The sequence below is a fragment of the Poeciliopsis prolifica genome, unplaced genomic scaffold, assembly GCF_027474105.1.
Source record: "Poeciliopsis prolifica strain line A6 unplaced genomic scaffold, Auburn_PproV2 SCAFFOLD020, whole genome shotgun sequence".
NCBI classification, from domain to species: domain Eukaryota; kingdom Metazoa; phylum Chordata; class Actinopteri; order Cyprinodontiformes; family Poeciliidae; genus Poeciliopsis; species Poeciliopsis prolifica.
Window position 1 is genome coordinate 3,528,374 of NW_026562395.1, and position 24,476 is coordinate 3,552,849.

Here is a 24,476-nt window from a genome sequence, read left to right on the forward strand (position 1 = left end):
TTTTTTCTTGATACCCCTAAATGAAGTCTCATGCAACCTCCTGCCTTCACAAGTTGTCTAATTTGCATTTCACTTTTAAAATACCATCCCCATGTGGAAATATGGTGGTGGCATCAGCGTTTCACCCATCAGAGTCGATGGGTGAAGTCTTGCTAACAGTTTCTCAGGGTGCATTCACACCAGCCTTGTTTAGTCCATCGTAGTCAAACTGGTTTGTTGCCTAGAAAGTTTTTGTTTGGTGAGACGTGAATATGTAACTAAAAACTGATGCGGCCTATAAAATTGTACTCTGGTTTGTCTAAAAACCTAGTTCTTGGTTTGGTTCAAGTGAATTCTGTGGGGTTTGAATGCGTTGTCTTCTTCAGAGAATTTTTTTTTGTTTCTTTCAGTTGTTCTAGGTGCAGCACCACCACAGACCAGGGGGTTTGGTTCGTTTGACACACTGCGGTGCGGAAGCAAATCGCACCAGCTGGAAATGTAACAGATGTTATAGTTTTGGTCCCCAATAAAACTCAAAGAAAACAGCCTGAATATGATTTAGATGTTGATTTTGAATTGCCTATTCAAAAATGCACATATCTTTTGATCTAAACCATTTTGTTATGTCTGTCTGTAAGCCTAGGATCATTGCTCTACTGCAATATCTTCATCCCAGTCTTTAGTCTTGTACTTCTTCTCAACGGTTTACTTTCATGATAATTCTCCCTTTAGCTCTGCCATTCTCTGTTGCTGCTGTAAAAGAAAGCTTTAATACCGTACCACAGGGCTTTTTGCATGATGGTCAGATAGTTTATTTTAGATCTCATCTGACCTGAGCACCTTCTCCACACATTTTCTGTGCCCCTACACAGCTTCTGGCAAACTGCAAATAGGACGTCTTATGACTTTCTAGCAACAATATCTTTCTTTTTTTGCCAATCTGAGGCAGTGGTGGTGGACTCCTGATGTGCGCTGCATGGAGCTACAGTGCACTCAGAGATGCACAGGGCATCTCCATGGCGATGGCACTAAGGTCAGAGTGATGTCAGCCATAATTGGATTTGTACTCATGCAGACTCTAGTGTATGCCCACACAGAAAATCACCCACAAGCTCTCACTTTTTCCCTGCATCCACACCATGTGCATTAGGAGGATTGTGAGCTGGGTGTCATTTGCATTATGATGCATCAGCAGACTTGGTGCAGGTGTACAACAGTTTTCTAAAGTTGCGATGGAAAACACCCCAGCAAGCATGAATTTTTGTCTCCTCCATGGCTCATGGTGTGACTGACAACACAATGGAGATGCCAGTCTTCCTGCTCATTAGGTTTGATTGCTGACAGACTATTTCTTCTTGTCTTTCTCAACAACTTTGCTCATGTTGGAAAGTGAGAGCCTTTATTTTATTTGTTCTGTGTGAGCATTAGTCATTATAATCATTAGTTCAGTTCCCCATCACTCCGAGAGAGAGTCACATTCATCAACTTCCATCTAAGTGGGAGTTAGTCAGAAAAGAACATTTTGCAGGAGAAACACCTCCAGGTAGGATGATTAACATGTTGCTGGAGAATCTTAGTCAGTGCTATAGGGTAAAACTGTTGTTTTTTTTTTTGTTGTTGTTTTTTTTTTAATCGGGCAAGATTTAATTAACTCTTTAAGTAACTTGCAGCAAAATGTGTCTCGTCTAATCTCAATGACCAACGCTTTGTCCAGGAGCTGACACTGACTTTATTGAATGTGAACGAAAATGGGCAAATCCTCATTGGCATCGTCTCCCTGCAGCGGTGCGGTGCAGAGCAGAGTGTCACTAGAAATGTGAAGTATTTCAGTGTTTATCTAGTCTGGCAGAGTCCACAGGTGTGTTAGGTGTTGCTTTCCACACACATCTCTGTGCATGACATTTCTTTTTATCGCCTCTCATACATAACCACAAACTCAGCCTCAAGGTGAGCTCCACGCGCACTGACACCTACGTGTGTGCGCAGGCTATAAAGGAGGTGCAGAAAGTGAGCTGAGAAAGGAATTTAAGTCTTAGTAATTAGTAGCTTAAATCCTCCTGTTCACCAAGGACCATAAGTGTGGTGGGATTTGTTTCGGTGACACTTGCTCTGCCGGGATCAGTTGCCAACCTCCTGTTACCCCGTACATACTTCCGTGCATAGTGCAAGGATGACAGGAATTCAGTTTCAGGATTTCGCTCACATTGAAATGTAGAGCCGAGATTCTAAAAGTGTCGCTTGGGTTAGTGATTGGGAGAATGCGGGGAATGGTAATGTGAGAGCTGCTCGTGCTCAGAAAAAAAAAGTGCATCATATGTGATGGAAGGTACTTGAATCAAACCAATTAACATTGTTAAAATACATCTGGCGTGCTGTGACATCTCGCTCATTTCATTCATTACGCTTCTATTGGTGAAATTGGCTAACCCTTTAATGAAATGGCACAGCATGCTACAGATGGAGAAATGATTTTAGCAATATTTGGTCAATATTAAGATGTTTGATTTTTACTCAAATTTAGATTTCAAAGATTAAAGGCTGTTTTAATAACCATATAGTCAGACTTTTTTTATTCTCATCCAAACCTAATGCAGTCCTGATGCCAATAAGGCATTTTGTCGTAAAGAATGAAGATTCATTCAGTTGATTTTGGTCCTCATATGGAGGCCTCCAGCTACCCAGTTAGCCAGGAGCTTTTAAAATGGCTTCTGCCGCTTTACCTTCTACATATCTGTGTTCTGGTCTATTTCATAAAATCCTAATTCAGTACACAGAAGAGTTGAAGATGAAGATTTTTTCAATGCTTTGCCTCCTGGAAATTTTTGTGAAATTAACCTTATTCTATTAGTTTTATAATACAACTAGATTACTTTGATTTTCATTGTAAATTACTGTATTTTTGGTTATTGAAATTTTATGACACCCATCAGAAAATGTATTTTTCTTACACTCATTAGAGAAATGAGACACATTTATACTTGGGTTACTATTCATAAACGTTTTAATTCCTTTTTCTCAAACCGCGAAGGCGTATGAAGTCTTTGTTTCTTCTCCACATTTGTCGAGTTGTTGCCGTATTTGGAGCTTCACCTCCAAACTCCCCAGAGATCGAACATGCAAACCTGGCTGAATTCCTTTTCCTGCATAATCAGCTGTATTGATTTGTCCTCCCGTTCTTTCATGTGCTTAGACTTTTACAGGAGACAAAACACTTGTCAGTTTCTCAGTAAATCAGTATTTGTGATGGCAGTGAAATGTAGGAATTGTTTAGTTAAATTTAGTGACGGAGTGAACTGTAAAAGAAAAAATAAGATAAACGTGCTCTTTTTTAAATAAAATCTTTTTTTTTTTACTTTTCAGAAATTTCTCCTTTTATTAGAATTTCTCACCACGTTTTTATATATCTGCTGCATTTCAGAGCTCAGGAGAAAAGGCAATACTACCTTGGACCAACTCTACCATTGTTAAACTGACCGAGCACCTTATTACTTAGTCTGTACATATTTTGAAAGATTCTGCAAGGTTAGTATGCTGGGAAATATTAGGTTATTAAAAGGGGTTACTATGGAGAAGGAGAGGTTACTGGAGTCTTTCCCATAGCTTTTAGTTTCCCCTTTTTTAAGTCAGTTGCCACAGATCTATTTTCAACATTTGTAGCCAAAACATAAGTTTCTTCCTTTTTTCACTTGCAATGTTTTCTTTTTAACAACAGTACACCACAACAAAACCCTACTTATCCCATCCCAGAGGAGAGATCAGCTGGTTTCTCAGATTTTTTACCATTACAGCATCTGATTTTGAAGTACTTTGCCCACCTTATGCAATGCTTGATTTTCCTCTTTTTCTGCATTCTGGTTCTTTAATTAAATTCATTGATGCTTCTATTAGATGCTGTTATGTGATTGACTGATTGTTTGCATTAAACAGCAAAACAGTAAAAGCCTTATTAAATGGCTGACGACTGTGCAAATTAACTTGGCAACCCTGGTCAGAAGTAAGCTAAAGAACAACAACTGGTACATTATGTAAGCACCATTTTAATGTTTCTCTCAAACTGTGCAAAGGAAGGCAAGTAAATTAAAGGTCAGCTTTTGACCAATGACATTTTGCTGAAGCAGGACATATGTGACGAGTGGCTTCATGCCAACCCACTGCGATGAGAGATTATTATTTATGATTGATTCATTTGGTGACCAGAGTCAGCAGGAAAGTTGAAGAGATGGCATAGAAATGGTCTGAGTTGGTAGTATCTAATGGTTTTAGGGGAAGAAAAAAACTTTCCATACAGTTACTAAAATGAATCTATATTGTTCTGTGTGAAAACATCTTTTTAATGGATGATACCAGTTCTGTGCCAAACTTGGAAAATATAAAAAAGTAGCGAGAGCGAAAATAACTTTACAGTTTCCAATGTAAAGACAGGAAGATTTCTTCACCTGCCTTTCTCCAGATTGTGACCAGTAGCTTTAGGGTGTTAGAGGATGCTTTTCCACTCTTCCTGTTGGATTTCTGATTGTTTATATAAGATACTTTGCTTTCTGGATGTGTAGGGTGGCTGAAAAAAGTTGACTTTAACATAATTGATTCTTCTCACCAGACATTTAGACTTGACCATTGTGATCTGCTCTATTTGATGTTGTTTTGCACTTGAAAGCAGCTTTCTTTTAAAAGACATTTAGACATAGTGTTGTAGTCACCTAATCTAACACGGCTTCATTCGTGTCGAGACCCATAAAGCTGGGGAGAGCATCACCCACACAGAAAGTTTTTGTAAAGAAACCTTTGTTTTCTGCATGCTGAAAGATGACGTCTTAAACTATTAAAAAATGTTTTCTGATGTTTACTCCAAAATGTTTCCCTTTTGTTGTTGTTCATGTACGGTCATTCATATTTAGTGTATTCTGCTTTTGAACCCGCACTCCCACACGCAAGCACACAAACGTGCATGTGGGCTCAGCAGCTGCCATTTCAAGGCGTTCTCTCCACTGAGAGGCAAAGAAACAGCGTGACAGACCCCAGCGTGCAGAATAAAGACTTATCATCCACTGTCATTCTCTCCTCACAGACCAGGGGATTTTGCATGAGACTTGCTAAACGTTCTTTGAAGCTATTTATTTATTTATTTCCCCTGTTATCAGGGGGCCCCGTGAGCATAACGGGCCTTTGGTGCGATTGAGCACAATGTACTTCAAACCCCCCTCTGCGATAGATTCCACTCCTTATATCCTGTCGGTCTTTGATTTGCGATATAAGAGTTGTGCGCCGCGAATGCAGGACAATAACGTCCAACTCCATGCCGATGTAATTCTGGCTCGCTGTCGCCTCTCAGCCTTTCACAGCCTGTCGCGCATGAAAAGGGGAGACCCCTGAAATGCACTTGAAGGGCAGTGTGATTGAATTAACCAGCCATTAGATGTAGGAGATGAGCTGTAATTGCATGGGTATTTATCTATTCAGATGAAAGAGTTTTGACCGCGAGGTCATGTTACTGCTGTGCTGCCCCGAGGATAAAATGTGTGTACCTGTTTACGTCTTCCCCAGCCGTGTAGTTTTAACCTCGTCGTAGAGCCGAGATTTCCCGTGTAACAGCTTTGCTCCTTGTGGCGTAAAGCGTGGATGATGTGGCTCAGCAGTGCTTATCTCCCTCCATGTTGCTGCAGCCTTCATTAATGACCAGGAGAACAGGAATTAGAAGCGTTAAATGATCCACAGCGTCAGGTAGCAAGCGGGCAGATGCTGTGTGAGCTTTTACTCTGTCATGTCACTGTGTTCTTTCCTTATTCCACCTGATGTCTTGCTCGTTATTTTTCCTCTTTGTACCTCCATTTTTTTTTTTTTGGTTAAATGTTCTTTTGTGAGTTATTTCTGTTTCCACCTACCATCATAGAAGAGAATGTCATCCTGACCTTCTGCTTTCCATTTCATGTAGGCCTGCCCCCGTTCTTCCCACTGAGAGGAAGTGATGTCACGTCACCACCACCGCTTTGAGAGGGACTACCGGGGGCCCTGGGATCGGAGAGACATCCGTCCCTCCGGCCTTCACAATGGAGGAGCCAATCATAGCTGTGCCTCTGCCGTCGTCAATGGCAACAACCGTCCGGGGCTGCTTCCCCTCCCGGTCATCCCTTCTCTTCTCCCCACTCCGGTTACTGTTGCCGTGACAACGTCGAGCTGTGACCTAGTGGTCAAGCGAGGCATCACGGCGGCAGGATCAGTGGCTCCAGTGTCGGCCAAGGTAAGATGGTGCTTTCTTTTTCCCTCTCCTTCCCTTGTCAAACTTGTCAAGTTTACTCCTTTGCTGTACCAACTTTTGAAATTTATCGCAATGTCTCAACTGGACATAACATCCAACTCACTCCCAGCTTTTAGGCCTTTCCTCTTTTCCTCTGTCTTCTACTTTTCCCTTCGCACATCCTCCAAATATTGCAGCACCACCACGTCTGTCTTCATGGTTCATCTGACTCACCTCTTCAGGCCCCTCAACCCCCCTTTTTTTCTCTCTCTGCTGCTGCCTCCTCCACTCTCCACCTTTATCCCTCTCTCCAGCTTTGCTGCTCTCTCTGCACTTTCACTGTCCAATGCCTCTTTCTTGCCAAACCATTTTCCTTCCATCTTCATTTTCGTCCTCTGCCAAATGGCAGGCTCGTCCTGCTTTTGCCTCCTTAGTAATTCTCCTCTTTCATTATGTAAATGACCCCTGACAGTTTCTCAGATGGATGCTGCTGTCGCAAGCGATGGTTAGAGGGGAACTAAATAATTGTAGGAGACCTAATTTGAAGCGGTTTTGAAAATGTCTTGCATCTAAACGCCCCATGATCATGATGTTTGGGCCAAAATTTGATTATTAAGCAACTTATATGAGGCTGGTGCATTAGAGGTGCACCAACCACACATTTCAGGTGACTGACTTATGATTCCTGGTTGATTCAAGCTGCTAATACCATGTTGTTTTTTTGTTTGTTTTTCTTCATAAAAAAACACTGTAATCACAAAATACTTCTTGGATGCACCTTTATATAACATAAACTTTAAAAGTCCTGCAGAACACACTTTAACTATCTCAGTTGCCCACACTTGATGAATGTTTGAAGTGATTAAAAGTTATGGGGATGAAGGTGGGAGTTCATTTTGATCAAGGTCATGAAAGTAAAGTATTATAAAAATGTGAATTATTCATATGCAGTATTGTTATTGTAATGCACCCCTACTGTCTCACCTGAAATAAACAGGGATTTTATGCTAATTCAGTGATCAATATAATGAATTTACCAATATCATGAGCTGACGTCACTTGAGTGGAGGTGTGGTGTAACTGTAGATCAAGTTATTACTATATAAACACAGACAAAAGTATTCAGAGTTGATATTTTAAACCTCCTTTAGCATGTTTTGTAGCAGTTAGCATGCCAAGTGAGCTTAGCATCACTGAATGGCAGTTTCTGTAATTCCTGGAGAAGTTAGACCTTTACTGTGATACTGAGATCTCCCACAGTCCAAAAACGTTCCTAAATCAGACATATTCAAGGAATGTGGTGTGGGTAGACCAATCAGATGCACAAAAAACAGAAGAGATGTGCATCCTGTCTTATGTCATGTGCAGTTTGACATGCATGTCCAAGCACAATTTCTTCTCCAAGAAATGCTGAAGAACTCAATTTTTTCCCTATTTTCTCTCCTTGCCTCCAGCGAATGAATAGTCATCTACTTACTTTCAGTGCTGTTCTACACCAGAAAATCTTTTATTTTAAATAAACCTACTTCTTCTTATACACCTTTTTGGTTTCCTGCTCTCAGAGGCGTATAGATTTGTAAGAGCAGAGGTAAACAAAGCAGTGGTAATTTACCCCCTAAGAGCTCATCATTAGATTCCCCACTGAATGTACTGACCACAGAAACAGTAAATCTGCTCTGGCACCACATAGCCACCATTTTGTTTTTTTGTTTTTTTTGTTTTGTTTTTTTTGCTGAATAATTGCTTACATTCAGAGCAAGTCTCTCCAACTCCCACCATGGCTATTGTTATCATTCACTGAGTGCCAGTGCAATTAGGTGCTTTGCCTTGCACAAATGTTCACACATAAAAAAAAGCTACAATGTAGGAATGTGGGATGTCTGGACCACATATGTATAGATTTTTTTTTCTCAAGATGTCACCCTTAATTTAGGGTAACAGAGCTTTGTTTGAGGCTGTGTGTGCTTTTTACAGTGCAACTGAACTGGAGACAAACTCAAATGTTTTTTTTAACAAATAAAAAGACAAACTATGCCATGTGTTATGCATTAAAGCCCCTTAATCCTAAATAAAATCTTCCACATAAATCACCTAGCTCAATCAGTTCATCATCTAAAAGTCTGAGTTTATGCACAGCTACAAGCCAAGGCATAACAATCCAGACATTTTTGCCCTCTGTCCAGCTAAATAACAATAAGTTCAGATCTTCATTAATGTTATGGCATTTTGAAAACAGATGCCTTAAAAGTTAACATTTTGTAATTTTTTTTTTAAGGAACCAAAGATTTTCAATTTTAAGTGATTAAAGATGTTTTGCAAATACTGTATACATGGCATATTTACCCATGATATGTAATTTATTTAGCATGTATTTAATTATGTAAATGATTTTGCATTCAAAACACCATCCATGTGAACAGGAAGAGCCTCACTTGCATAGAAACGTTTACAAAAAAATAATGGACAAAAAACTATGTAAAAAAATATATATATAAATAATAATAATCTGGAAAATATTATTGGTAGTTTTAATATTTTATTGTGAAAGTTCTAAACAGTTATTTGCTTTAAAAAAATAAAAACTACTGAACCCTGCAATTGGTAATATGGTGCAGAAGATAACTTAAAAAAAGAAAGAAATAAAACATTGAAAAGCTTCCCATAGTAACATGGTATAGGTGTTGAAACTTTCTGAAAGGACAGCGTTGATGTTCACGCCACAAATCTGGCTTTTATGGAAGCGTGGGAAGAAAACAAACCCTTTTGAAAGAGGAGTTTGTCACCAGCCGTATAGGGGGACACAGCAAACATCTTGAATTTGTTTAGTCAGATCAGCACATCGTCCTAAAACATTCTCCTAAAACGTACCAGTGTACGATCAAGCTGTTGGGGAAACAGTTTTCCTTTGATAAGGCAAAGCTTGGCCAGAGTCAATTAGATGATGTGAAGATGCATAGAGCTAAATATTGGGCAACCGTTGAAGAAAATATCTTCAGCTAAAACCTCAATAAAATACATTGACGTTATTAGTTACAATGTGATGAAATGTGAAGAAGGGGTTTATGTTGGAGAACTCCAGTACTTGCATGTTGCAGACTGTAAAACCTAGAGTTGCCTACTAAAAACTCAGTTCTCTGTCTGCCCGTGATAACGTTGTGCTGCCTCATACTCAGCACAAAGCATGTGCTGAGTATGAGGCAGGGTGCCTTTATGCCACATGTGATCAAATCTGTGGGTGGTCAAAAGAAGTACGACGGAGCGATGCAGCTCCCTCCGTGGTCCCCGTGTCTCCGTTCTATCCATGGCCACGATAAAAACCTGACAGAACATATTGATTTCTGTTGTTTGGGGACTCGCCTCATAAACACACCAGCCCAAAAGGAGAAGGTGTCCAATAGCCAGACATGTACCAAAGTGTCTGAAACAGATAGCTGTGCATGCACTCTAACGTCCCGTGGGGTAGAATTGGGTTTTGCTTTAGCTTTACAGCTTATCTAAGTAATCTCTCTCTCTTTCTTTTCTTTTTTTTAAATAACGTCACATTTAATGATCAGCGAAATGCGTGTGCGTTTGTGGTAGTGGCACTCTGAATGTGCGCGTACGCACACATTTGTAGCCATGCATAAACGTGTGGGACAAATGCTGACAGTCAGAAAGTGCCATCTGGCTGCATCGTCCATGGGGATGTAAAACTGACCAAGTGGAACAGTGAACTACAGTTAATTCAGAGTTGCACTTTGTCTGCCAGACGATTAATTATTTTGTTATATTTTATGTTTTTCTGTCCTCTTGTCAGGGATTTATAGACCCTGCATATACTACAATAAATGGGTGGTAATGAGAAGAGAAACATTTATGCCCTACACCGACCAGGGCCTTTAGATGCTATTAGACCGTAGTTTGTATTTGTGAGTTCAACTGTTCCTCCAGGTGAGAGGTAGTGAAGTATCTTGATCACATGTGACTTTTTAAATTGACTTGAAATGAAGTGATAATTGCATTTTATGACTTTGTGAGGTCAACTGAGATAGCTTTTGATTGTACAGGCCAACGTTTCCATGTGAGCCGTCCTTATATAAGCGCTGGATTAATGCACAGCTTTGAATAAATTTGCAATTTTATCAACCTCGTATAGAATGCAAATATTCTTTCTCATTTCAGGTGTCAGAGCCCTCGACACACATACGCTTGTTTGCCTTGATGCACTTGCTTAAATGTTTGAAGATACAGATTGAAGATTTACAATCAACAGACACTGAATGTCTTGTGAATAAACAGAAAATTGAGCTAAATTATCAGTGATTTATTTATTCTTACAAAAAAAGGATTAATTCTGACAAACTGCCAGTCTTGCTGTCTTGCTAACAGAGTAAAAGCCTTCAGATTAAAGTACTTCATTTTACTGAAAAAAACCACAGCATATTTCCTATTTGCTCGTCCGCAAAACAAATTATTGAAAACACATTTTCCATACTTAAATTGGAATGTACACTAATGTTTTTTGTACGAGTTTGTTTAAAATCAGCTGTATTCAACTTAATATCTGAGAGGAAAAAAGCTCTCATTTATTGCTGTTAGATCATTGAATCATTCTTCCATTATGTAAACTATACAGGAGACTTAGAAAGCCTCTCTGTGACCTATCACTATTATTTTTATCACTAGTAGACACGATATCACACTGTGCGAGAGAGCAGTCGGGATTACACAGCTCCTCGGTTAAACAGGATTTAATGTTTATTTCAAATTATAGATGACTTGATTATTTAATAGGCATTGCAAACCGTATTTAGCATCGGTTCAGTGATTAGCACAATTAGTGCTATTATTTAGCATACCGTCACAAACAGTTCCTGATTTATAGGAAGATATTTGTCGTTTATAATATATACATATAACATAATAAGGGTTTTATAGAACTGGTTTAGAATATTATGCAATAGCAGATACCTTCGATTTTTATACATTTGTTTCATATCTCCAGAGATGACAGCTCTGTCCTTATACTAGGCTTGTGATTCACCACTTCAGTGGCGCCAGGCAGGTTGATGCGACACTTTAGTCCCTTCAAAGTTTTGTTTTTTTCTCTGTACAATGTTTCCAATTAGAAACCAGAAGCAACCTCCAATTATTTGTCTTGTCTGGCTGTTTAAACTAAAACTTATAAAACATATCTGTTTGCTTCTTTTGAGCTTCTCCAGCACCAAACAACCCAGAAGTCACGTTGACTCTGATTCATACCACTGCATCTACTTTCCTCCAAAAAGGCTTTGTGACTCTTTTGAGAGAAAAGGACGTGATGTGAATCCATCTATTTCTCTGCACATCTTCAGTTTTGATGAATTGGTACAAGAATTGCATGAAAAAAAAATTCCATTCCATCGTAAAACTATCTCTGGTTGCTAGAATTTACAAATAAATGGAAGCCATGTTTTTGTACTCTGCACATGTGATGAGGACATTTGGTCACAAAATAATTGTCCTTGTACATGTATGTCATTATTTTTCCCTTGGTTCATTCGGCGACTGAGCAAAAGAAAAAATCCTTCTGGTTTGTGCCTGAAGCTACAGCGTGTTAGAAGACTGAGCCACTGAAAGCCAGCAGACATTGTGGGATTCCCATCAGTGAGCATTACTGCATTGCCACTGTACTTTTCTAATAACTACAGTATATCCTCCATGGTTTATATGTTGCTGCTCACTCGAACTTATCCTGAGAAATAATTTATTCTTTTTTGCATTTTTATTACACCCTTAGGAGTAAGATATCTGTAAGTTTTCAGTGCTGATAAAAAACAAAACAAAACAAAAAACAAAGGCTGGACTAAATGTTAATTTAATGAGTGTGTTGCCCTGGTCTTAATTGTTTTGTTTTGTTTTTTTAATGTAGCGCTAAAGAGGGACTGGAGTTGTACATCTGTAAAGCAAAGCTGCATTCAGTGTTAGATTTTTCAAAGATATGCTCTCCTCTGAAAGTCTTGTGGAAAATACATGCTTTTAAATCTATATGGTTAAATGTTTGCTCTATATTATAGCCTGTTATTGACTGGATTTTCTTGGATTTATGCATGCGTTACAGTTGTGAAAAGAATCAATAACGTCACACTCAACCATCGGGTATGGTACACAATCACTGTCAGGTTCCTGCACCCTGACAAACACATTTTGGAGGGAAAACTTCGGACAAACTTTCTAAGAGTAGCAGTTTAATTTTAACCAAACCCAAAGTTTTTAAAGCACTTACAGACAGTTAACATTATATTTTTATGCTAGACAAAATCTGTGAGAGCTTTTTTTAACGTTAAAAACATTACTGAGACAGAGGGGTAACATTAGCACACATCTTTTCAGCAGCTCAGTTCGGCAGCTTCTGCCTGGCTGCTGCAGCTACAACCTTTCTAATAACCGTCCTCCCAGAACAATATTTAGGAACCAAAAATAAAAGCAGTATAAAACAGAAATAGCCCTGCTGGAATGCAAAGGCGATAACACACGTCAATTCAACAAAAAGATGTTTTGAGAAAGTTCATAAGAATAATACTAAATAAATAAAATTAACTCAGCTACACAGAAAGCTGAAATTATTAATCTACTAACATATTACTCAGGAAATATCTTCCCATGGACATTCGGCTACAAGCTGGATTTTCTTGCAGAGCTAATCCCCTGATATTAAAGTTTCAAATCCGTCCTTGCTTTATGTTTAATAACACCAGCGCTGTGATTTTTATTTAATTTTATCAACCCTTACTTATCACAAATGCTAGAACCATGGTAAATATTGAGATCATTTATTAATTTATGAACACTGATTTTGACTTGTAGACTGATGTTGATTCTCCATGTCAATGGTAATTTGGTTCAAAGTTCCTGCTTGTATTTGCCATTACACTTGTTAAAAAGTTTCTGCTTGGTGATAGACCAATAGAATAATATCAAAAAGCTTCACATGTGTCAACCCTCAACTCAAGTAAGTAAACAACTCACAACAGATCCTACATTATTATGTCAGACAAAAACAGAGAAAATTGAGATACATGCTTCGTACTATTACAAAATAGGCATTTGGGTTTGAATCACACAACACATCGTCACCCCTTTAGGTCCTGACTAACAGTTAACTAAACCTCGTTTATTAGTTGTCGTCATTGGAGACTGTCTTCAATTTCAATTTCTTCAGTTTCTTAGCTTCAGTTGCAAAACAGACAGCCTGTCTGAGCTCAAGGAAAGAGCAATTCAATAAAATTCCTGCCGTTGGAAGTCCATTACATATGTTTTCCTGAGTAAGACAGAATGAAGTGATATGTTCTGCAGAACAAGTGCCAAAACACGCAGCGCAGCATCCCCTCGCTTTGGCTACTCAGACTGTGAGGATCATTCCACACAAAAAATATTTCTGTTCAAAGTTTCTCACATGAAATTGACAATAATCAGGACAGCCTTTCATGAAATGAAACTACACTTGTTGTGAATTAGACCTGTTGGTCATTGATTTCAGCCAGGTTAGTTAGCCAGTGGACTGAAGCATCCCCCCATGCTGTGACAGCACAATGCTGGATAGCAGGTGTCAGCTCCCCACTGTGACAAAATCAAAAAAGAAAAACCTCAGGCATGTCTCCTCTGAGTCATTTTTTCTTTCTTTTTTCTTTTTTACCTGTGTACCGGCATTTTCCTGGTATCTGGATGATGAGGTGAACACATTGGAAAGTTGTGCTTTTTATGAAACTAACACGTCTGCAATCATACCATTTCAGCTAGCAGTTTATCAGAGTTGATTACCCCTGTGTTGCTGCAACACTGACATAGTTTAGATTTTTATGCATTTTTCATATAGCCGGGTCTTCATATCTCTATGGAGAGAAGAAAGAAACTCTTCTTTATATGAATGTCAGTCTTTGGTTTAGAAGCCTTGTAATGAATAGACTCGAAGATTTTGAAATTATTGAATCTCTGCAGGGGTTCAGGCTAAAAGGGGAAACGTCTTTTGAAAAGTGGGGTAACCTTGTGATGAGTTACTGTGAAATATGTTGAATATGAAAAGATTAAAGTTTGAAAAGGCACACACAGGGAAAGCTTGATGAGAGTCAGAACTGTGGGGACGGGAGCAGAGTGCGGTGGCAGGGGAGAGTTGTTTTTGAATTGACTCCAGATAGGAAAGAAAATGCAGGAGTAGAACTCCATCATCACGAGAAGGTAAAACTTTACAGTTTCAAGGCAGGTGCTCTCACTATGGGGTCTGAAAAGAAAGCCGCTTTGTTATCAGGAAAGCAAAGAACACTGCCTAGGTGTCTTTTAGTGTCATCTATACATCGTCAATAGGTGTTCGTGGTGTTTTATTTTCTTTTACTGTGAAAATGCCACAAGATCCACCTCTCAAAAAGGAAAATTGTAACAAATAAATCTGTCTGCCTGGGGAGAAGTCTGTCATTTATTATCCAAAAGGCATTATGTTAAACCTGCAGGCTTTTTGTAGGTGAGTTAAGAGTTCCATTATTTCACTGGTTGAACAGGTTTAAATATGCAGAGCAAGGGGCCTACTGCATTTTTTCCACCACTAGAGTGGTTAAGTGATGCATATGTCAGAGTGCATTTTAACGCTGAAAGTCAGCTTGTTGACAACGAGCTGAGATGAACCCGTCAGATTTTTCTGCCCCAGTGTAAATGCCAGTTTTGATGAAGATGGCTATCAGTGGGTACATGGAACTCGGCTTTGTAGTATTAGACATAGTGTGATTAAACTAAAGTGTGGGGAAAAAACCCTAAAGAGTAACATAAGAGCTAGAAAGTAAGAAAACAAGGCTTTAATTTCTGGCTAAATTAGCATGACAGGCTGCCTATGAAGGAATACATAACCTGCCTCATTCCTGTGTACAAATATGCAAAGTATTGAGACCCAATTAACTTTTGACATTACAACCACGTGTCTGTGTATTTTGTTGAAAATTACACACCGGCAGAAAGTACAGGACAATTATGAAACAGAAGGGAAATATTACATTGCTTTCATTTGTTAAATTTTAAAATAAAACTTTTGAAAGTTGTCTGCTTTTATTTTTAGGCCCCTTAATCAATACTTAGAACAATGGCATCTAAACCTTTTCCCACACATAGCAAAATTGAATTACTCATTGGCCATAAAACTGTCAATATTTCTCATAAAAAAATATTTTTATGTCGTACACAATAAACTGAATGCAATTTTTAAAAAATAAAACGGTTTTATAAAGAGGGTCATTCTACATCGTTTGAGGTTGATTGTCTTCCGTTTTCTTGGCATTGCTTTAAAGTACGAGTTTTATGTCGTGTGTCTATACACTGATTTCCTTTTCATAAATGCATGATGCTGCATTTATGTTTAACCTTTAGGAAATGTTTAGTTAGTTTTCTGGCACACTGTGTTTTCCATGTAGGCTTTTTTGCTTATTAGACATAGATTTTATTCTGGGGAGTAATAATAAAGGAGACATAATTTAACATTTGTGTTTCTTGTTGGAAAAAATGTAAGAGCTCAGAAGGATTTTTCCGCTGATTATTTATTTATTGTCTAAAAACTTAATTTCCAACGGGAAAATGTTTCTTTGAGCAATGTGACGATTGTCGCTGCCAGTTTCGTTTTTTCTTTTGATTTGAAGCAAATCAGTTGTAGGTCATAAAGAAGACAAGCCGGGATTTTTGTTTAAAGCAGCTTTTGTTTGACCTGAAGCACTGACATTGAAGTGTGGCTACCTCAGGACTGCAAAAGTAGAATTAAAGTGTTGGACTTGCTGAGATTGCTAATAAAGGGCAGAGATGCAGAGACAGCAAGACAGACACCTTGCTTTTAAGGACTGTGTACTGTCAAACTGTCAGAAAAATGGCATTGTTAGAGAAACTGTCAGACCTTTTTTTTATCCTTCTACATCTGAAAATCAAATAGATGGAAATAAAGAGTCATGACAGGTTTATCAGAAATCTTAGCTGGCAATCGGGTCATTGTCATCTTTTTCTGTCAAAAGAAAATATTGATGGACGGGGTTATTTGATATAAGAGAAAATAGCACAAATTGACATAAAGGCTAAAATCGAATGCCAGGTTGGGGTGAATAAAAAGCAAAGTTCAAAGAGAAAATTAAAGGTAAGCGTTATTTCCTTCCGTCTTGCCAGTCTTATGCCAGGATTTTCTTGAGAACTCAAACAATTCGCGTCCTGTCATTGGTTCTTCTGTATCTCTTCCAGGTTGTAGCGATGACGTACGACCTGACTAGCAATAGACTCTGACATTTATCCTAACTGACTTTCATTTTTTTGACTCTCCTTATATCTGCAGTTTTTCAGTCTGAGTTGGTGAGAACAGACTGGCACCTTAACACTTCAGCTGTTTTATGGGTCTGGCTCCAAAGAGGCGGCCTTAAAGCCCAATTTAATAAGCAGTCATCGGGTATCACATTCAGAGGCCTCTTTGTTGTGTGAAAGATGAGATGCAAGTCCCCTTTTTCCATTTCTGTCCCAATGACTGTGCAATATCAGGGTGTTGTAATGAAAGTACTGTGAAGATGTCGTCATCCAACACTGCTCTGCTCTCCTAGTGGCACTCAGGGACTATTGTTCTGCTGATCTTTAAATGTGCAGAAACTGACAGCATGGACATGAAAGCGCTGACTTGTCTTTGCAAAGATCTCTGATCATCACTTCAGATTCTCCATCTTTTTTTTATCCTCTGCTGTTGCCGTCGCTGCTGTTAACGTTTCCAGTCTTTAATTATTTCCACTTTTAACGTAAAAATGAAGGAAGATATACCCTGCTTAAAATAAAGATCGCTAGCTGAGGAACAAAAAGTATAAAAATGGCCTTATCATTATTTTACTAAAACTAGTCCAAACTATCTCGCATCACATGGAAAAACTAAGCTGATGTCGATCTTCCTTGCATAAAATCAGGATGGAAGAATCCTGTCACTGATGATTAAATACACTTCATTCGCTGACTTTCTGCTAGTGGGATTGCCTCAGTCAATATATCAACAATTACAAACAAGAAAGGATATTTTAATTTGTGATGCTAGTGATGTTTATGCACTCAGGTTGTCGAACCCTGGGTGCATTAAAGACCAATAGCTTCAGGCTATCAGGTGACAGTTCTATCTTGATGTTGTCCACTACACTTATAGTTTATAAAGGTAAAGCACCAAACAGACAGAAATGTGCTATGACATTAGTGAAAAGTCTTTTTGATGGCAACAGCAGGGCAATTAACTTGTACAGGCCTGTAAATCAAAATCAGATTGGCTGAAATAGAAAAGAATGTAGGTGTTGTAATGATCCAGTCGAATTTCAGACCTAACCAAAATGTGAACAGAGATTGATTTGTGTTAAAAGTTGGCCAAAAGTCCCCTAAACTAGTGATAGAATCTAAAATGCTTGGCAAATGAATTCATTCAGCTGCCCTGAAGAACAACTGTGAGGTCAACGAAGCCGAAGAAACCTCTGCTCTTTGGAAACTTTGCTTCTCCTTCAGTCACATCTGTTTGTTAGCCAAGTCCTTTAGTCCAACTCTGCTTCCATCTGTCCACCATTTCCCCGTAGCTTCTTTAAATAACTTCTTGTCTTTGAGGCATATATCCTCATTCCTACATAAGCATCACCTCCCTCTGAGCACACTTGTGTGAAATTGGATTGCTGATCCGTTGGTGCTGAATCGCAGATGTAATATGGGATAGCGGCAACCACATGCTCCACTGGCAGAGACAGTTGTTACAGGACACCAAGGGATCGGCGTTGACGCTTGACTTCTAGTCCCCGTCTCTTCAAGACCGATAAAGCTCTCGGCAATTCTCATGACGGCATGTAGTAGAACGCCACTGAAAAACAAGCCGGAACTCATAAGACCGCGATGAGGCGAGGCGCAGTTCACAGCGTGCAGAGGGCTGCCCGGTTTGCTTGATTCACTTACATGTCAAAAGGTCATTGTTGATCCCTGGGCAATTCGATGTGGCTGTCGTCTTGGATTTGCTATTATCATGTGTCATCGCTCCCACCATCGCTGCTCATCCCTCCTCTTCATCATCAGAGGGTGAAAGGGCTGTGTCAAAGGGTAAAATTCTATTTCACACAAATTTATCTTCATTACCATGTTTTCTCCCCCTGTCAGCCTTGAAGGTTGATTTAAAACGGGTTGAACTTGAATAAATCTAAAGCTAAGCTGTTGAAAACATAGAAACCTTTTCACTGCTCAGTCGGTAAATACCCTCAGCTGTTATGCGTCATTTTAAACCAAGCTGCCTGAAGATTATATGTTTTTTTCTTGACCTCTGTAAATAGGGAGCAGTTTAGGTATTTTTCTTATCGTAATTAAACTGATAAGAAGTTTAATGTTGGTAATTAAAATTCTACCGACATTAGTTTTAGTGAAATGCGTTATAAATGCTGAATAGTATAGTTTTTCTAATGCTACGATTTTAGTGGTTTAAGGGTATTGTTGATTCCTGTTGAAGACATTTTATTGTCAAATGATTAGAGTCAGTCATGCCAGTCATACTAGCATTTTCTTGCCACTTGTAGTTTGATCTACAAACTTTTTAGGACATTATTTTAAACAGCAGTGATGAAAAGTTGTTGAAGAAAAATATACTATTTAGTTTTCCAGATAAAGGTCCAAAAATATTGCATGCATATGTTTCAGTCCTTTTTACTTGCACTAACAAGAGATGGTGGCATGTTGGTTTACCTTAAACAGTCAGAGCTGCACCGAAAAGATTTACACCAGTGCATTTTTATGTTAGAATATCCCAGTCAAGGTCCGCAATTATATTTTGTTCGGAATTTTATTTTATTAGGAGTCTGCAAAACTAAAAACTTGATGTTCACAAGATACCTTCCAACCACTCCATGAGCTATTTTGCAAAGCAGTCATCCCAAAAAAAATGTGTATGGATGTTCGGACCTAGTAGGCGTTTTCTGTCTGTCATGCCAGGACAAGGTGGTGGTGTTGAAAATAGTCTAAGGGATTGAATACAAATGTATTGCACCTTTCAGACTTCAAAATCTCCAAAGGTTTGAATTTATGAAAAGTTTTGCAAAACACTTTTTATACATGTCGGCCTCGACAATCTTACTGAACTGAGATATTCCCTGCAACTATCATTCTGATTCTTAGTCTGAATATTTTCTATGAAATCTGGGAAACAAAGATTCTAAGGTTTTTTTCCTCAAGTAGAGAAGAAAGTAACTATATGTAAGACAGCTGTGAAAAAAAAAAATCAGAAAAGAGTCATGGCTTTGCTGCGTCTTGACGTATAGTTGGATCTCTGCATGTTTGTTTTTACGTTGAGAAATGCAATGCAAATAGTGTTGTGCTAAGTCCTGACTCATGCTGTGTATTATAAAACTACTTTTGAGCCCAACACTGAGTTTATAGCTGCCATTCATCCATCTGTGTAACTGAGCGCATTATCAAATGAGTGGATCGGCTCTCTTGGCCGTCACAGACCCGCACTTAGTACCCATATTTCTTTCGAGTGCTAAATGAACCCCCCGCTGAGCTTAGCTGATTGTATGTCATTTGCTTTTTGTGCATTGAGAGAAAACCCCCTCATCTGCCAGCCTCTTGCCTTGGCCTCCTTCCTCCGTGGCCACCCCGCCATCCCATTGTCTGTCCTGTTGCACGGTTGTAGAATGAAGGAAAATGGCATTTAAAAAGGTGCACATGTGGAGTGGTTGACATTCAGAGTGCTGCTACCTTAAGGTTAACCCTAAATGAAAGACAATGGCAAATGCAGGCTTTTAAAGCGTCAGTCATGTTGTGTGGACTATCAGGTGTCAGCGAGGAGGCAGACAGGATAACGTTTGCGATGCACAAGTAAATAATACATTTCCCTTCAGCACGTCTGGCACTTGACTCAGCTTTGTCTCACACCTGTGCTATTACACACAGGCTCTCTTGGCATTGGTTGCTCGCTGTTAAGGATGAGGTTATTTTTTTATGTTTTTAAGCCAAGTTGCTTTGAGGCTTTGTTCAGAGTGGGAACAGAAAGAGTAGTTATGGACTTATTCTCAGATAGTGCCCTAGCTGGTACTTGACTCCTCATAAAAACCTTTTTTTTTTCTACTTCCCCTTTTCTATTTGGAAAAAAGGTGAACTTTTTCTTTGACTGTAAATAGACATCGACAGTCTTGGCTTTGAAAATTCTTCGCTCGATTAGGTATGGCTTTCGGTTAGGTGAACAAAAGAGGCAATAAGTGAAGCTTAAGAGAGCCTTCTGGAGAATACTGTGAAACTAAATCATCAGCCAATTGACTCTGCTTGTTTCTCCCCTTGAGCTCCTCTCTGATGACCATTTTTTTCCCACATCCAGTTTAGTTTGAATGTCTGTAATGTAACTGAGCAATTTAGTCTGTCACCCTGTGGCATTGGAGATGTGATACATGTCACTCCACACACCTTTCTGACTTTCCGGTTCAGACTGGCACGTCGTCATAGCTGTATAGCGAATTTGTCTTTGTCCTGTTGGGAGCAGTACAATTATTACATTTTTACTACGGCAATTTTTATAAAAAATATTTTGAGTTTTGTGTGATTTCATGAGTGGCTGACAAATTTGCAAATTAAAACCTTTGCAAGTCATCCTCAGAAGGAGAAAAAAATATCCTTACTCATGGGTTGTCGATGTGTTTGCAAAGTATTTCTAGGTTGGCTGTACAAATTGGAGGAGGATTGCTGGCTGTTTAAAAAAAGAATACAAATAAAAAAAAACAGCTGACAGAGATTAATCCATAATTTTACATAAAATATTATATAGTAGGAGATCAATGAAAATCACAAGTGTCGTTAGAAAACAGTAGGTTTTCGGCTAAAAGGAACATTCTAATTATGTTATTCTAAACAGCTGGTGTTTAATTTGTTCCTTTTTAAAGTTGGAGTGCTGGGAGTAGAGTGCACTTGTATGTCATAAGCAAGTCCATGCAAAGTTTTTCTTGTGGTTTGATTTTCAGTTTTATCAGGATCTTCTGTTGCAGTGAGCCAATACGCTTTTGGGTCTCTTTGATCATTACTGTCAATAGCAACATGCACTATTTAATTTGGTTTGGGGCTATAAAATAATTACCTACAGGCTAAATGTTAGTGGTTATGCATATCTTTAATACATTCTGCTCAAAGATGTTTGAAACCAAAACCAGCGGAGATGTTCTTTGGAACGTCTTGCGTCATTTCCACCTCAAAGATTAAACTTATGAGTATTTCTCCGTGGATAAACAAACTTTTTATATGTAGTTGATTTTGTATTGAATATGTATACGTCTCTATTATTTTCAGTGTTAACCATCCAGCTAAATAAAATAAATCTTTTTCAGAGGTTTAATTTTCTCCGTGATGATCTGTGTGAATACGTTTATTTCTCTTCTCTTTTTACAAAAACCATAAAGTTAATCATAAATATTATTTCTTTAATAAGTTGATCAATTTTGCATCGGATTTTTAAATTGAAATTTTATCAGACATGTTTTCTCAGAGAAATCCTTAACTGTGCTCTGCTCACATCATAAGCAGAAAGCGACTTCAATTTAAGTACCGTTAAAAATGTTTTTTTATTTTTTAAAAGTTAAAACTAAGGGGAGGTTTTGAGTTGTTCTCGGGAAAAACCGAAGCAATCCTTTTAGTGTGGAAATGGCAAGAGATATAGAATAGACACAGAGATATGAGCAGGAGACGAGGTGAAAAAACAATAAAGAAAGAAACCTATTCAAATCAGATCCACTGTGTGCTTTTCCCTTTTCAGCCTTCTGTGAAAAAGAAATTCATCATTTTAAGATAAACAAACAGTTGGTGGTTAAAGATGACTCATAGCAGTAGGGACATATTACATTATGATAAAAAGTAAGGATTTAAACTCCAAATTTCAGTTTTCTTTCATACTTTAAAAGTCAAAATTGAAGCTGTGAATCATTGCATTTGTGAAAAGTAACTATATGAATGAAATATTTGATTTAATAAAGAATTTGAAAATGGGGCTACCTTCCACACAAAGCTTTAAAGCCACAAGATAAAAGCCTGCATGGTTAAATGTGTTGAAGCTATGTTTTCAGAAATTTTTCTGAAGAACTTTGCAGTGTGAAAATCTACAGCAAATGAATTTGGCACATCCAAGAAACAAAAATACAGGACTCTGAGATGGTAAATACAAAAGAAACTTAGTTGGAATATCTTAGGGAATCCTGTTTTGCCTTGTGTCTTAAAGATTTTACATTTAATAGAATGTTGCTTTTGGTTATCTGCATTGAAATATTGAATATGTTTGACTGGCGACACTGTATGCCATTTAATGTGTTCAAAACAGCAGAATATGTAAATTTTCCCATTTGCCATTTTAAATTGTGCTTTAACCTTCCAAAGTCCTCAGAGATGGAATCGGTTGAATCCTGCAAACTTCAATGGTTTCAGGAACTGACAGTCTGGCAGGACACCACCTTTGCTTCCCCACTGTCAGACAGTGACATCTGCTGTGCTCCTCCTGAGCGTCGCACTAATAACGTAGGAGGGTTTAAAGTTTTTAATGCATTTTATGCCAAGATGAGGAGTGTATATATATGTATATATAATTTTTTTTTTTTTTTTAGAAAAGACAGTCTGCACTGGAAAATTTGAGAAAAATCACCCACCTCTTTGCAAGTTTCCCTCAGAAAGACCACAACAATCTCTATAATTTGCACAATATTAATTTTCTTTGGCATGGACAAACCTAGAAATTCACTTAGAGCCTCAGATTGTGTAATGGTTCAAGAAATTACATTCTCATTTTGTAGGTCTCTGTTACATTTTATGTGTAAAATAAAGGATTGTGGAATAAAGAACAATTATGGCCTGCTTATAAATGTTGGTAGCAGATAATGTCTAATGGTAACACAGCTTTGCAAAGTTGCATCTAAATCAACAAAAGAAAATTTACATAAATGAATACATATGTATATTATAATATGAATAGGAAAATATGCCTTGATGAATATCATGTTTGTTAGTAGAATCCCAGTACAAACACCTCATAGCAATGTACAGTCATGGTGATCGAGGTATGATAGTTTGATCATGTTTTGCTGCTACATAACCTTGGCATCTAAATGAAACATGATCATTATGAAGTAGGAGAATACTAAAAAATGTCTAATAAAATGACTAAGAACTCATTTAGACCCCACTCTTCAATTATTGGTAAACTCTTTGGCAGGAGGTTAAGAGGACAGTAAAGTGTGCCTGCAATTTAGGGAATAGTAACTGAGCAAATTATATAAAAAGGAAAAAACAGAAATATTCAGCAATTACCTGAAGATGATTACTTCAAGGTTTTTCTTGTAAATTAAATGTCTTAAGTGATTCTCAGAATTTGTGTGGCCTTATTTCAATTATGATAGTTTAGAAACAAAACAAAAAAAGCTCATTATAAAATCACTAAAATACAAACAATATTTTATGGAATGGTAAATATCACATAATATGTGAAATATGGTTTTGTTTCCCTAATTGCAGTTTTTCAATTGCTTTACTTAGGCCAGGTTTGCTCAGGTCTAGGGTAAATACTGCACAATTTAACATCGAATCTTGACTTGCGTGCAGTTCCTGCATAACTGCCATTGATTAATAAAAAGTCTAATTGGGTTGTCTTTGGCTCCAGACAACTTTTTATCTGTCTCTCATTATTCTTCCTTTTCTCTCAGTCCATTACTATTTGATTGTCTGTCCTCAGTGCTGTTTTCCAGTTGCTCTGGTCCCTTCCTTGTGTGGTGTGCTCAAGGGACCCAAAGCCCGTCATTTTAATAATACACACATAAATAATAGATACATTTTAAATGCTAATTCTAAAAAGGAGTCCGGGGGTGACTCAATCTCGCAGCATTTGCGGTTCGACCTTAGCACAGGCAAACAAATTACTGAGAGCTCAGTGTTTCTCATTAGGTTCTCCATGCATCATCACGCTGCCAAGTTGCCCTCCTCTATTTGCATGACCTGTATATACCATGAATATATATTTTTTAGGGTCTTAGCATTGTAGAGTTTACCTGCATCTTCTTTTTTCTTACCTTTGTCACATTTGGTCAGTGATGCCGATTAAGTTCAGTTTACACTCTAATCAATGTGGATGATAATTCATAAAGCAGTTCTTGGAACAGAGTAAAATACAAAGAGAACATCAATGTTTATGGTAAGTCAGTGAATTTGAAATATTTTCACGTAGTAACCCCATGCTTTGTAAGTGAATAAAGTTCTTTTTCAGTAAGCACAGGTAAATGTTTGGCTCACA

The 24,476-nt window shown here is 38.1% G+C and overlaps 1 protein-coding gene across 2 annotated transcripts in view; it reads left to right on the forward strand.

Moving 5' to 3' along the window:
- The window catches only part of LOC129368995 (kelch-like protein 29), a 250,869-nt gene that overhangs the window by 76,710 nt on the left and 149,683 nt on the right, over nucleotides 1-24,476 (forward strand). For both annotated transcript variants that reach the window (XM_055044230.1, XM_055044229.1), the window contains exon 3: nucleotides 5,909-6,214. In XM_055044230.1, the coding sequence (XP_054900205.1) occupies nucleotides 5,942-6,214 (273 nt within the window). In that variant the 5' untranslated portion in view covers nucleotides 5,909-5,941. The remainder of the gene's footprint in view (nucleotides 1-5,908; nucleotides 6,215-24,476) is intronic.